Raw genomic sequence first — 13,988 nt, 5'->3', positions numbered from 1 at the left:
TTGCAGATTTGCAACAGTTAAGAACTAACAACCTGATTACCCCACATACATATTTTTTTTTTTTTTTTTACTCAGAAGTACCACTGCAGGACTTGGTTGTGCATTAGCAACAAAGAACTTAATTTGGGCCTGAGAGAGTTAATATCTGACTAGAGGTTGCAGTTCAATCTGTCCACTGGATTGCTTTGTGGATGATATGGAACTGGTTGTGAATGACCAATTCCAGCCAGGTGGGAGGTTTGGATTAGTCAGCATGCCAGACTCGAAATATAGAACAAACCAACCTCAGTAGCTGCCTGGTGGACATAGATTATATGAGAACATAATGTCAGAAGTGACTTATATTCACATTTGATGAACTCATTCTCTTTCCAGGATTTCTGATCTTTCTTCAGTGATCCCCTGCCTTCCTCTTGGAGATACAGAAAAAGCCCAATTGCCTTCCTATTGGAAGCATGAAAAAAACAGGATTGTAGCTACTTCCAGGGAAATAAAGATGGAAAGTAGCACCCAGGTGCTGCTAATCAAATACACTTGATTAACTGATCACTGGAAAGTGTGATTACCTCTATAAACACAGAGGTTTGGGCAGTTTCCTGTTCTGGAGCATTCAAGTGTGAGTTAACACAAAGCCACAGCTTTCCCAGGAGTGAACGTCACAGCTAATTCTCCCGCAAGGTCAGACTGTGCTCAGAGAAATCACAAAAACTTCAAGAGTTACATGTCAAACGCTACAGGCCTCAGTTACATTCATGACAGTACAATAAGAAAACTGAACAGGTTTGGTTGGACTACTTGTTTGGCATGACCAAGTTTGCCAAGAAAAAGTTTCTTCTTTCTAAAATCAATCTCAGCATGAGATTGCAAAATTGCATCTGAACTAAACACAAGACTTCTAGAAAAATGTCCTTTGAACAGTCAAGACCAATGGAGATCTTTGGCCATATTGCTGCACCACATTTAAAAACAAAAGCAAAAAGCAAACAAACACTGCATATCAACATAAGCACCTCATACCAACTGTTGAGCACAGCAGTGGAGGACAGATGATTTGGGCTTCTTTGGCAGCCACAGGATCTGGGCGCCTTGCAGTCATTGATGATGAACTCCTCTGTAAGTGAAAAGTGAGGCCATCTGTCCAACATCTGATACTAGGCCCAAAATGGGTGATACAACAGCACAATGATCCAAAGCTTGTAGACACATCTAGAACAGAAAAGCTGAAAGAAAAGAAAAGAATCAAAGTGCTGTGGCAAAACATTCAGAGATCTGTGTATAAATGAAGGACCACAAATCTCAATAAACTGAAGTAGTATTATCAAGAAAAGTGACTCAAAATTCCTCCACAATGACACGAGAGACTAATAAAGCCATGCAGACAATGATTACTTAAAATTATTGGTTCTAAATGCAGTTCCAATGCTACTCAATCATGGGGTGTATTTAGTTTTTCACAAGACACTGAACATTTTGTTTTTCACATGACTGTCAGCTACTGTGTATGGCTCATATTTAGCCTTTATGGTTGTCTCGGGTATTTGGACGGCACTCAGCAAGCTCCCGTACATAGTCCTAAAGAAATAGTTAAGGCCGAAACTGAGGCTATGTTGTCATGTCATGTACAGCTGTGTTGTTTTGCCTGAACTTCAGTTTGAAGAATGCATGTGGAAAGCAGACTGGATGTTTTCTTTCCACCTTATCCATCACAGCAACTAGTGGCTGTTGTCTTTTGTTGCTGAACCAGCCAGTTTGTCTCTGAACCTCTTCACTCACCGACTTTATCATTATCCCCAGAAAATCATTAGTTACACATGTTGGTGATAAGAATTGAACATATGTATATTTGTCATCTATTCAGAAGGAGTGAAGGGAACCTCTTTCAGACACTTTCTTTATCGTGGTGTTTTAGCCCACTTAACTTGTAATGCGTAGCTGAGTATTGTTCCCGACCACATCCACCCCTTAATGACTACAGTCCAGCCATCTTATGATGGTTGCTTTCAGCAGCATGACCTTTCACAAAGCTCAAATCATCTCAAACTGGTTCCTTGAACATGAAAATGAGTTTTTTGTTCTCAAATGGCTTCCAGATCTTAACCTAACAGCAATTTTTAGATGTGGTGCAATACAGTTGTATAGATTATGTCACTGTTTAGTTAAAGGTTACTTAGCCTATTGTGTTGTACATATTCAGGAAATCAACATGAACAATACATGAACATTCATTCTGTGTCATATTTCCAACCACCTAATAAATGGTCCCATATCCACTGTCCTGTATGTTACATTTTGCTTTCTACCAGTTCCTGACAGGAATATTTAGCTCTTTAGCTGCTAAATGGAGCTTTGTTTGCTCCAGCGTTTTGCATCTCTTGGTTGTGTGCCTTTTGAGGCAGAGCATGCAGTAGGTTGTGCAATGGTTTTTTCTTCTGGTTTCTTTTTTGGAAAACTGCATTTTGAAATGACACAGATGAAGCCTAGCAGAAGGAACCTTTTAAGTAGGAAAGTGTAAAAACAAAATGCTTATTTTGATACAGCTCAGGGGAAATGCAGAGTCTGGTAACAATAATCATTAGTTTTGTCCCTGTGCACAGCTCTTTTCAGTTGAATACATTATTAAAGACTAAGAAGATCAGCTATAAAACTTGTGCCAATTTAAATCATTTTAAACTTATAATAGTGATCATGCTGTACTGCAGTCCTGCTGGTTAAATGCTGGAGTCTACATGATCATTTTGCAGCTTTCATCGTCCCATTTTAAATGACAGGCTGCTTCACTGATGTGTTGCACCTCTGGTCAGAAAAGCAGACAATGATGCCCAAAAAGGACGGTTCTGATAGATGAACCCAGAGATCCATTTATTGAAAGAAAAAATGTTATGTTAAAGGAAGCTGGCCGTGCACCGTTTTAAGTCTTCACTGCCCTCCCTGCATGGTCTTTCTTCTCTTTGTTCCTCATATATGTAACAAAGCTAATAATTTATGTAGGTTATTCTACCTCCCTCTGTAGACACTGTAGTCAGTAATTGTTAGGAAGCATGTTCCACCTACACTTTCTCATATCACATTTATATTCATCACTCATTCAATAAGCATGATTTCAGAGCTCTCTGGCACTACATGGGACAACAGTGTCACCTATGGGCTAATAATAGATCTGCACCCTATCAAGTCAAGTGCAGTTTTGCTCCTGGACAGTGAATGGGTGAAAAAGTGGGGGGTTTGTGTGTTTTTTAACATATACTCACTCTTGCTCCTCGTATATATTACCTGCAAGATGGACAGAACCTGTGTTCTCAGCGCACTGACATTAATGAGGCCGGGCAGATGTCAAACAAACAGACACGGTGGAGTTCAAAAGAACATGAAAGAAAACTGATTCTGAATAATTAATTTTTCTGTTGCACTTCTCATTACTGTAATTACACAGCCATTGTTCTTTGACAGGGACGAAATGTAAAATTATAATTTAGGCAGTGAAATTGTCATTTGTAGCAATAATTGACACTAATAAAATGATTTTTCCTTCTTTCCCCATGGAACATATGCTAATCAAAATGTGAAGTATTAAAGATGACACTAACAGGCGTGATAAGCAGTTAATGAAAGATGGGAGGCAAGTGGGACAGTAATAGACATACTCCAGCTAATAAGTTCCTGTTCATTAGAGCATGCAACTGTACCCTCCTCCTGTCTTGTCTGTTTCTTCTGACTGACAGTTCTGACAGCCTTTCCTGTCAAAGGGAAACTTTTGACCGCATGCTCAGATAAAACGTTAATAATTCACAGCAGCACTAAGCAAGTTATAAGCCTCTTTATAAATGGATCAGTAGTGTACTATTATTGGAGGATGACATAAGCCTCTACTTGACTCTACTTAAAAATAGATGACACTGTCTATAATGCCCGCATTTTGATGACATTTTCTTGAGTCTGGGAGGATGTCTTCGCTGCGTCTTGCAATGTTGGTGGGCTGACTCACACAGAGTGGAGCAGAGATGACAGGCTTTGATCTCTCCCCCTCTGTTTCTCCAGCTTTTTTCTGTTCCCCCAGTGGACTTTTACACATGTCGACCCGCAACCACCCTGAAAAAGCAGAATGAAGATCCATGAAATGAGATGACAAATACTAGGCTCTCCTTGTGACACGGCAAATGAAAAGCCTGATGGAGAGAGAACAAAAAAGAAGGCAGTGCGAGGCAGCCTAAACAGCGGACTGTAATGAGAAGTGTGTGACTTCTGTTCACTGCTGATGGCCATATTAATCTTACTGCAATAAAATCTGGTCAGGCATTCACAACGGGAGGACACCAAATGCAGCTAAGGCCCCAAATTGCACCCTGGAGGCATGTTACCCTTTAAAAAGAGGATAGGAAAGTTCTGCAAAAAATCCAGAAAATAGCACCTGTGTTACAAGTAGGCGGTAGACGGGCTGCCGGGAGGGCTGGAGGCAAGTTATCTGTAACCCATGCAGCTAGGGTGGTGTCGGAGGGCTGCGGGGAGATCAGGAGTGGTGATTTTTGCCATTAGGACTGTAGCGATCTGGCATGCAGATGAGGGGAACTCTCAGAGATAATCATGCTTACACTGAATTCCCTCATTACCTCTGAAGCTCAGCCATGGGCAAGAGTCCAAGTCACACAAAAATACGCATACTGCACGCGCTCAGAGAGCGAGAGCTCCCAGAGTGAGCATAGTATGAACACAGGCAGTATGTTGATCATAAGGATCTAGGAAATTAGGCTATTAAAGTCAGCCTGTTGGGATAACACAATGTTCGGTGTAATAGTGCAATGCATGTTTTATTCTTGAAAATATTGAATATTAAGACTCTGAAGGGATTTTATATGATTACATGCTCAATAGATCAATGTTACGTAAAAGCAAATTAATTTGTTCAGCGTCACCTATTGTTTCCCTCCACATGACTCTGCTGAAGAAGCTCTGAGAAATCCCTGACATCCCTGGCTTTCACTTCTCTCTGCTTCAGCCTATTATACAGTTCAACCCTGCTCAAAGTCACTTCAATTATCAGCATGATACTGTGAGTGCCTCTGGTCCCAAGAGGTATCGTAACAGTACAATGCTATAGATCCGATTTAGTTCTCAGATCAAAGATGTTACAATTTGCCCAAACTCTAATTGGCGTCAAGTAAAAATAGACTTTTTGAACTTCCTCTGATCTTTGTCAGTATGGGCCAACAGCAGATATAAATGGTGACAACGTTCAGTAAAAATGGTTTTTGTTGCTTTTGTTTTTTTTGACACACTAACTTGTGCACGTATGCTGTTTGAACAGTACAGTTGTCTTTTTGGAAATACCTGCTCTGCTCATGTTTGATGTCAAGTGGAAAAAATAGCTAAACAGGACAAACATGTTTTGAGGAATTTGAAAACACCAAACAGATCCACTGCCATACATTCTCCTAGTGTACAAGGGCTCATTCAATTAGACACAAGATTTTACGCTTTCCATCTAACAGTATTTCACATTTTTAGTTAAGTCTTGTTTGACACATTTTTTAAAAGGAAATTTTGTAAATGTTGCAACAGGGAAATACATAATACCTGCCGGGAGCATACTGGCAAATAATTCACATAAATTAAAGAGGCTCACTGTTGTCACAGTGCTGTGATACTGACTGGAATTTTTGGGACACATACCGGAACTAATTGGCATTTGTCACTCTTTACTCAGACACCTGTGGATCCCTGCATGTTGTTAGCTAGTATGTTTACTAGACGATCAAAGTTGGATGTGATTGCAACATGGTGAAGCCCCGCATTGCTCTGAGTCAGTCTGAAACAAGCTCACCCTAATAGTGATCATCACTCAGAGACAAATTTAATATGCAAATTCAAAGGTGAAAGAGGCCACAGTGTAAAATTATAGACATTTATAAACGTCTAACCCCCATAACCCCATTTTATTACAGTCTTTTCAGGCACACAGTTACTAATGTTTCTTTGTCAGTTCCAGCAACTTTAAAAGAGTAAAAGGAACACATTCTCTCAGGCCCTCCTACCAAACTGTCAGCACCTCGTTCATCATGATGAAATAAAGCAAGCAACTGTTTTCCTGCATAATAGCACAGAGGGAAGTTTCTCTAAGGTTAAACACTATTTTAAGAAACCACATGAACTTTGAGGATTTAAACTTTGTGGTCTATTGTATGTGTATCTGTGTATATGTTTCCTCATAAGTGTAAGCTTAACTGCGTGAGTGAGCTTGCGTTTGTGTGCTTGACTCCGTGAGAGGAAATGCTGCCAACAGAGATAATAAAAAGTTTTGTCAGGTGTGTGTGTGGATCTGTTTTATGTTTCTGTGTGTGGGTGTGCATTATGCAAATACCTATCTGGTATGAGCATGAACAGGTAGCCAATTGGAGTGGGATAAGGAAGTTAACAGGATAAAAAACCCATTGTGGTGGGGCAGCACCTGCAGTTTCTACATGCTTCTGTTAATTCTAAGCTTTCGTTAGCAAAAGGACTCACCTTATCTGACTTTACACTCTAGTAAACTACGGTGTCGGAATCTCAGGAGACTGCTGAAAGCGGATCTTCGCGAGACCTCTAACAGGTCTGGTCAGACTCCATTCTACTGCTCTGGTAGGCTGTCACACTGGTTCTGGATAATCAGCACTAATGACTGGTTGCAGTATAATTAACCCGAAGGCTCAAAGTGTACTAAGTGTACAAAATCCTAATAAGAATTCTCAATATGCTTTAATATGCTGATGTTTTACCTTGTTTTAGTCAGGTTGGCTGTACATGTGGTATTTTCATTTCACAGTTTGTCTCTTGTTACTGTAATTTTTAGCTATGCATTGGCTATATTATTTGTTTCAGTCATACAGGACATCGTCAATTTTAAAGACACTGAAAGCTGTATTGTGTAATTCACAAAACTTAAACTTTAAGAGGCTCCTCTTTGAAGTTAGCATTTAAAACTGTGCAGAAAGCCTAAACTTAACTATATTTGTTCACATTTACTTTGAAAATCTGAAAAATCTTTACAAATCAATTGTATGCAATAAAATCCAAACTTAAATAAAAATTAAATGCAAAATTAAGAATAAAGACAAATAAGATTTTTAAAAGTCCACCAAGTTACTTTCAGTTATGTTTCAGTGCTACCACAAGGCTTTGGCTCTGACTTAAAGGGAAAGCAGCCAGTTTGTCAAGAGCAGACAAAATGTTCATGTTAACTTATTCTTCAACTGTTGCTTGTGTCCTTGCATCATGATATATTCAGTGCAATGATTTTTCTCTGTGACTTGGCCGACAGCATATTGATTCATGACTGTGACTTGAATTGCTGCGTGCGCGTTGTATTGACAGAAACAACTTTCTGTTGCAGAAACTACTCTCTTGTTAAGATACGTGCTTGGCACTCGTAGTACTCATAGATTGAAGATAAACACATAAGAGATTTGGGCTGATTGGCAGCTGATGAGATGTTCTGCTTTGATTTGACGAATGTATACCTTATCTTCTGTAGAAATCGAATTCATAAATCTTGGCTTTTGTTTGCTATAAAACTGTTTTGCTAGGTCTTTAAAGTGATAAATTTCTCTAACTGTATGCAGATGTGTTATCCTGGCGACTCAGTGTTTACTGAAGAAATGTGTGACATGGCTTGGAGCTATTTTGTTTATAACCTACCATAAAACTGCAGCCAAGTTTTTCTATGGAACAGTGAGAGTACTGTGTATTACACTGTTTAATGTGTAGCCATTTAAAACGGGTATCTCATCTGCTAGCCTTTCATAGTTTCATTATCATGTAGTAAGTCAGAAAAATTTAGAATAACAGCACTCACACCTAAGCAGCTCTTCTTGTCATTTTGGGCAGATACAGATTTAAAGAAGATTTTAAGAAAAATAATAAATGATCGTCCCAAAACTTTACATATACAGACAACACTTTATTTCTTTTAACAACAGCAGTATTAGCTGGACGTTTGGATTTCTATGTCTGCCTTATGTTCTGAGCATTCAAGGGGAATTTCAGTGCAACAGTAACAGAAAACCAGATGCTGGCATTGGACCATCGAAGATATGACTAAGCTATTGTGCACATGCAACACTTGTGCTACCAAAACAGTGGAGGTGCTGAAATTCACACTGACTTTATTTACATGGAATGCAAATATACTTGTGGTTACATTTGAAACATGTCTTTATTTATTTTTTATATGTGAACAGCTCACCCTTCAAAAGTAACTGCACCTGTGAATAACGAATCCTCAGTGAGTCGATATTACGCTAATAAACATCAACTCAATGGCGACATAAGCTGCTGTACTTTAAGTGCATCTAATGATTAAGCGGAGTGTACCTTTCTGTTAGTCTTCTGCTACTTTACTTCTTCAAGGAAGATGCTACAAGCAAACCAAAAATATGATTACACCACTGAAGAACAAATAAAATTCATGTTTTAAGCTGGGTAAAAACAAATAGGATAGACCTTAATTAAAATACAAAACCCAACAGACCCTTTCTTCATAACGAGTACACAACATGCCCAACCTGCCACCTGTGCTGACACGGAATAAGTTTGTGACCACACTTTGATGGTAACAAACAATCAGACCTGTGTTTGATTTTTTTGCTGAAATTCTGACACCTGTGGTTACCACAATAACAGCAAGAAGAATGTAAAAATAAGGGAAAACATTTCCAGAGCAGCTACTTTCCAGATGGCAATTAGCTCGAATACACTGAATACTGCTACATCAGATATGTGAAGCAGCAGCTGCAGCATTTGCAGTCTGCATTATTAGCACGTTACTTTAGCTTTGATGCAATGTAAAGAGGACAGCATCTGTGCTGACATCCTGTGAATCTGTTGTGCTTAAATAAAGTAGATTCAGTCATGCATGAGATGTATACATAATCTTTTAATATGGAATGTCATCATCGAGGTCAAAAGCTCAATTTTCTTTACCTTTATCTATGCGAGTATGTGTGCATACATGAGTGACAGATTATTTTTGACTCTGTCTATACAGTAAAGTACTACCCTCCTGCCTGAGCCCCTGGGCCATGGTACATCTGAGCATAGAAGTAGCAGTATGAGTGTAACTACATCCACAACCCTCGACAGCCAGGTGACCAGTGCCTGGGGCCCTGCTAACCCCTATCCCGATGGTGAGGATTATTGCGCACACTGACACAATCAGAATGAGGCCTACTGTATTTTTATTCCTACTCTTATATTCTGAAGACTCCAGTTCACTCAATAGTTACAAAGCTGCAATTCAAAATGTAAATAATTCAACAATTAGCAGCTAATGTATTGTTCACCTGGAGAGCCCAGAGCTCTGAAACACAAGGCATGAATTAGACATACCCAGCTGAGAAATAGTTTTACAGTAAATGAATTTGCTATTTAATTGTTGACAAATACCTTTGCTTGTGGGAGTCACGCTTCCCTCATCAGATACACCTTTACAATGAAACTAAATGAAGTCACTGTTAAGTCTAAAAAAAGAGCAATTATGTCTGTGCCTGCAGGTTCATTGGTGATGGCTGGTTACACGAGCCGTCTGTGGCCTCATGAGTCCCAGCCTCAGTTCTGGAGTAAGTACCAAGTGTGGGAATGGCTGCAGCAAATTATGGACATGCACCAAATTGATGCCTCCAGCATCCCATTCCAAAACTTTGACATCGATGGCCATCAGCTTTGCAGCCTAAGCTACCAGGACTTCATCCGTGCAGCTGGCAGCGTGGGACCCATTCTCTTCCACAGCATCACAGAGCTCAAGTGGAGCGGTATGTCTAAAAACTCTGGGAGAGAGGTTTAAGGGGCAGCAAAGGAAGATGATTAGTGCCAATAAAAAAGAAGCTGGGTGATCCGAGTTGTGTCTGGAACGAGGTCTTGATGATGAGTTGTTGAGAACGGATCGCAGAGCTGGTCAGGGGGTCGCACAGCATGCTGCTGTAGAGGGGCAAAGGATTGCTTAGAGCCAAGGAGATGATGGATTTGTTGTTTGCTCTTGCTAGAATGGGTTTCCTAACAAAGCACAGAGGGGGTGTGAAGCTGAGAAACAACCTGAGAATTGGATCGTCCATTGTTTTTTAATTAGAGCTTTTAAACAAAGTCAAAAGGTTTTTCTTTTTTCTTTGCCTTTTTTGTTTCTTAGGCCTAATACTTCATTTTTTGGCTTATACCTGTTGCAACTGTATGTATAGCATGTGGCTAAATAAGAAAAGAAAATAATACAAATTTATGTAAATTACACAAGCAGACTATATTTTATCTAGCAAATAAAGCCAATACCTTTTCAAGAGTAGCACCAATAGATCTTGCACAACAGGTTTAACCCTGAGGTTAAAAAGAATTTCGAAGTAAACTGAACCAAGAGAACAGTTCTGCTATTGTTGTAACCAACTGTAAGAAACCTGCTCAGTTTCTTGAGATAAGGTGTCACATTTTAATACATCAAATATTGTTCTCACACTGATTGTGATCACAGGGTGTTATTGCTATATGAGTTTGAAGTCATTGGTGGTTATTGGAATTTAGAATACATTTCTGATGTTACTACTTTTTATGATCAAAAAAGGTGTATTGGTGCTTCACTGTTGCTTTTCCCATTTCTACTGAGACAGTCGGGAAATGGGAGAGAGGAGTGCAGAAAGTAATTTTGTGACCAGTCCCTCAATACCAGCCATTTTGAAAATAGTGAATGTACTGACTTAAATATTAATTTGCAATTTATGCTTATATTTCATTTATTTTTCCGTCTTTATCTCTGCACAGGCCAGTACCACGTGGATATAGGGCAAATCGAAAGCAAACCTGAATGTAAGAGTCCTTCACACAAAATGTTAGACAAAAACACAAACATCAGCATTATAATGAATACATCTTCCTGTTCATTGTACTCATTGTGTTATTGCCCTAATTAAGCCTGCCTCCTACCTATTTCTTTCACAGTAGACTTCTCTTGTCCATTTCCAGATGTCAGCTATCCACCTGGAGGTACTGCTGTGATATTTCTGCTATTGTCTATTCAAGTTTTATTCATCGCAGACAAAAAATATTGACCTGACTTCTTTTTTATTTAGAAATCTATGACCCCTCGGTTCACCCCCTTGCACCTGTTGCCTCTCCCAGGGCTCCTAGTCCAGGTGAAGATTTATTTGTACTATATAGAGAGCAACAAACTGTGTAACTGAAAATTATGTTTCACAATGAATAATCTCTTTCCCAGACATCAAACGATCTTTCACCCGTCCACATCCAGTCAAAAAACACAGTAAGTAATAGAAAAAATCTTTTTGAACTAATGCCTTTTATGTAATTTTGATGTTTATTAAACAACCACTATCTACTCTTTTGTTGTTTTTACCAAAGACCCAAGGGGGACCCATTTGTGGGAGTTTATCAGGGACATTCTACTGAATCCAGAGCGAAACCCAGGACTGATCAAGTGGGAGGATCGGACAGAGGGTATTTTTCGTTTCCTGAAGTCAGAGGCAGTGGCACAATTATGGGGCAAGAAGAAAAATAACAGCAGCATGACTTACGAGAAACTAAGCCGTGCAATGAGGTACAACCCCTCACAGCTCTCTTACATTGTTTATTAAAATATAAACCTTATGTTTGCATACAATAAACACACAATCACGATTAAGACATTGGGATGTTGTTTTTCTCAGATTGGTGCTGTCAGCAACAGAAAACAATAACTTTTGTTTGAATGACCATGAATAAAGATGAAAACGTGTACTTTGTGCTTATATTTGATGCATTAATTCATCTCTTTGTGTAACTGATGTTGCACCTGTTTTGACTTTTACCTTAACAATAGGTTTTCATTTTAGTACCTCTTTGTTCTGTTAGTTGATTTGATGAAAGAATGACACAGTACTGTAGACTGCTGAATTCTAAATAGGTTATGGAGAATATTACATGCGTAAATAGGTGTGAACAAACTGGTGTAGGAGTTATTTTTTTAAATTAATGGGGTGCAAGAATTTAAACTCTGTCTGAAATGCAAGCACAAAGCTAAAGTAGCACAAGCGAGTATATGTATGAAGTTGCCAGTCTTTTTCTAAACAGAAAGTTAAGAACAAGTAAACTGTAAACTGTGAGATAGTCCAATGTGATAGAACCTGAATTGTCAGTAAGTTTCCTGGCATTTCCAGCAAATGGCAGATAAGAACGCAAAGAATCTTTTGCATTTCAACTGACAGTTGAAATGCAAAAGTCATCAGAAAGTACTGCGGATTATTTTGAACTGGCTGGGGGAAAATTGAGTGAAACACAAACAGCAGTAAAACTTTACTTAATTCAGTCAATCCAACTAAGCGAAATATGCAAGACTTTTTTATACATATGTTTTCCATAATCTAAAATTACTTGATTTGTCCGTTCTGTCTTACAGATATTACTACAAAAGAGAAATCCTAGAACGAGTAGATGGCCGCAGGCTGGTTTACAAGTTTGGAAGAAATGCAAGAGGGTGGAGAGAGTCGGACAAGTGACGGTTTCATTAATTTATGTTTTATTTGGTGTTGTGTGCTTAATGCTTTATTATAGTTTGCATTGACTGTTTTTGATGATGTCTAAACTGTTTTTCTTCCTGTTTTTTTTTTTTTATTTCAATTTATAACTATGTTGTGATACTGCACTGAAATATTCTTTACTGTGCCTTAATAGCAGTCAAACCTCAGATATGGTCACTTAAAATCTTGCTTTAAAAAGATGAAAAAATTATAATAACCAATTTTTTAAAGAGTTTTCAGATGTTTCTTTTCAAACAGATACTTTTTCCAAGTACCAAAAGAGCACATATCGATAACACATTCAAAATACATGTGGCAAAGAAATGTATGTAGCGTGTTTTGACACTGATACTGTGAAATGTACTTACAAAAGGATGATTGTTCACTGCTTAAAAACCAACCAACCAAAAAAAAAAAAAAACAATAGTAAGAAAATAATAAGGCCAAAGCACAGCACTGAATACATAAACTAGTGATGAACTAGAAATATTTACAATGTGACAATATGGTTTGTACTATTTCATACTTTACATCCATTGAACTGTCCAGAAAGTGTGTAAATGTTTGTTGATATTACAAATAAAGCTTGTAACTGTTTTTATTTTATAAAACTCTTTATTTTCATGAATTCCATGTGTAAGATCTGAATGTAAATTAAGAAACTGAAATCCATCCATCCATTTTTTTTTAACTGCTTATTCAGTTCAGGGTGTCAGGGACTGGAGCCGGTCCCAGCTGTCATTGGGCGAGAGCAGATACTCTGGACAATCACACTAGCATTCACACCTACGGCCAATTTAGAATCACCAGCAAACGAGCATGTCTTTGGGAAGCCAGAGTGAACCTCGGGAGCACAGGGAGAACAATCAAATTCCAAATATAAAAGCCCCAGGACCTGAGGCTTAATTCAAGAATTTTAGTTATATGAGTCAGCATTAGACACTTGCAAATAATTTAGCATTTGGCTTCAGTCTAATATGCAAACTGCAGCTATTCTTGTCCAAACTTGAACAATATTGATGAGCTACAGAGTGCTGTTTAGATCCACAAGTGAAAGCCTTGTTCCCACTAAATCTGTTACAAGCTTGACTCTGAAAAGCCATGCACTTAAGGATAGTTACTGCTTTATCATGACAGTGTGAAATGCCACACAGTTAATTGTTTGCCACTGTGTGCTGTAGCTGCCAAGCTGGTTCCTGCAGGCAGCAGACAAATGAGAGGGCCTTGATGGCCAGCAAGATAAAGGCAGTGCCAGTAAAAGACTGCCTTCTTTGACTTGCATTTGCAAGCAAATCCATTGCTAATCTTCAACTTTGATTTATCTGGCTTATGCAAGCCTTCTTTACATATTGATGACTGACACCACGTTCAGTCGTTATCTTTTGCACTTTCACACTGCGCCGCACTGCATTGTTTTCAGTTTAGTCACTATTCTGTCTCATACATATGCATCATAAGGCAATGATTGCA

General features: G+C 38.7%; 1 protein-coding gene across 3 annotated transcripts; it reads left to right on the top strand.

Moving 5' to 3' along the window:
• The first annotated feature begins 6,422 nt into the window (after positions 1-6,422).
• ehf (ets homologous factor) lies at positions 6,423-13,129 on the top strand. 3 transcript variants are annotated; one of them, XM_005941741.3, is made up of 9 exons: positions 6,423-6,609; positions 9,014-9,152; positions 9,519-9,776; positions 10,768-10,812; positions 10,969-10,989; positions 11,076-11,138; positions 11,222-11,266; positions 11,365-11,560; positions 12,398-13,129. In XM_005941741.3, exons 2-9 carry the CDS (start codon positions 9,077-9,079, stop codon positions 12,495-12,497), a joined length of 804 nt encoding a protein of 267 aa, XP_005941803.1. In that variant the 5' UTR covers positions 6,423-6,609; positions 9,014-9,076; the 3' UTR covers positions 12,498-13,129. The 3 variants fall into 3 exon arrangements, with proteins under 3 accessions (XP_005941803.1, XP_005941802.1, XP_005941801.1); XM_005941740.3 differs by having other exon boundaries at positions 10,948-10,989; XM_005941739.3 differs by having other exon boundaries at positions 10,945-10,989.
• The last annotated feature ends 859 nt before the right edge of the window (positions 13,130-13,988 follow it).

This window comes from Haplochromis burtoni, unplaced genomic scaffold (assembly GCF_018398535.1).
Source record: "Haplochromis burtoni strain Fernald_Lab_line unplaced genomic scaffold, NCSU_Asbu1 Contig_322, whole genome shotgun sequence".
Lineage (NCBI taxonomy): Eukaryota > Metazoa > Chordata > Actinopteri > Cichliformes > Cichlidae > Haplochromis > Haplochromis burtoni.
Note: the sequence above shows the minus strand (reverse complement) of the source record. Positions and strands in the feature narration are given on the sequence as shown.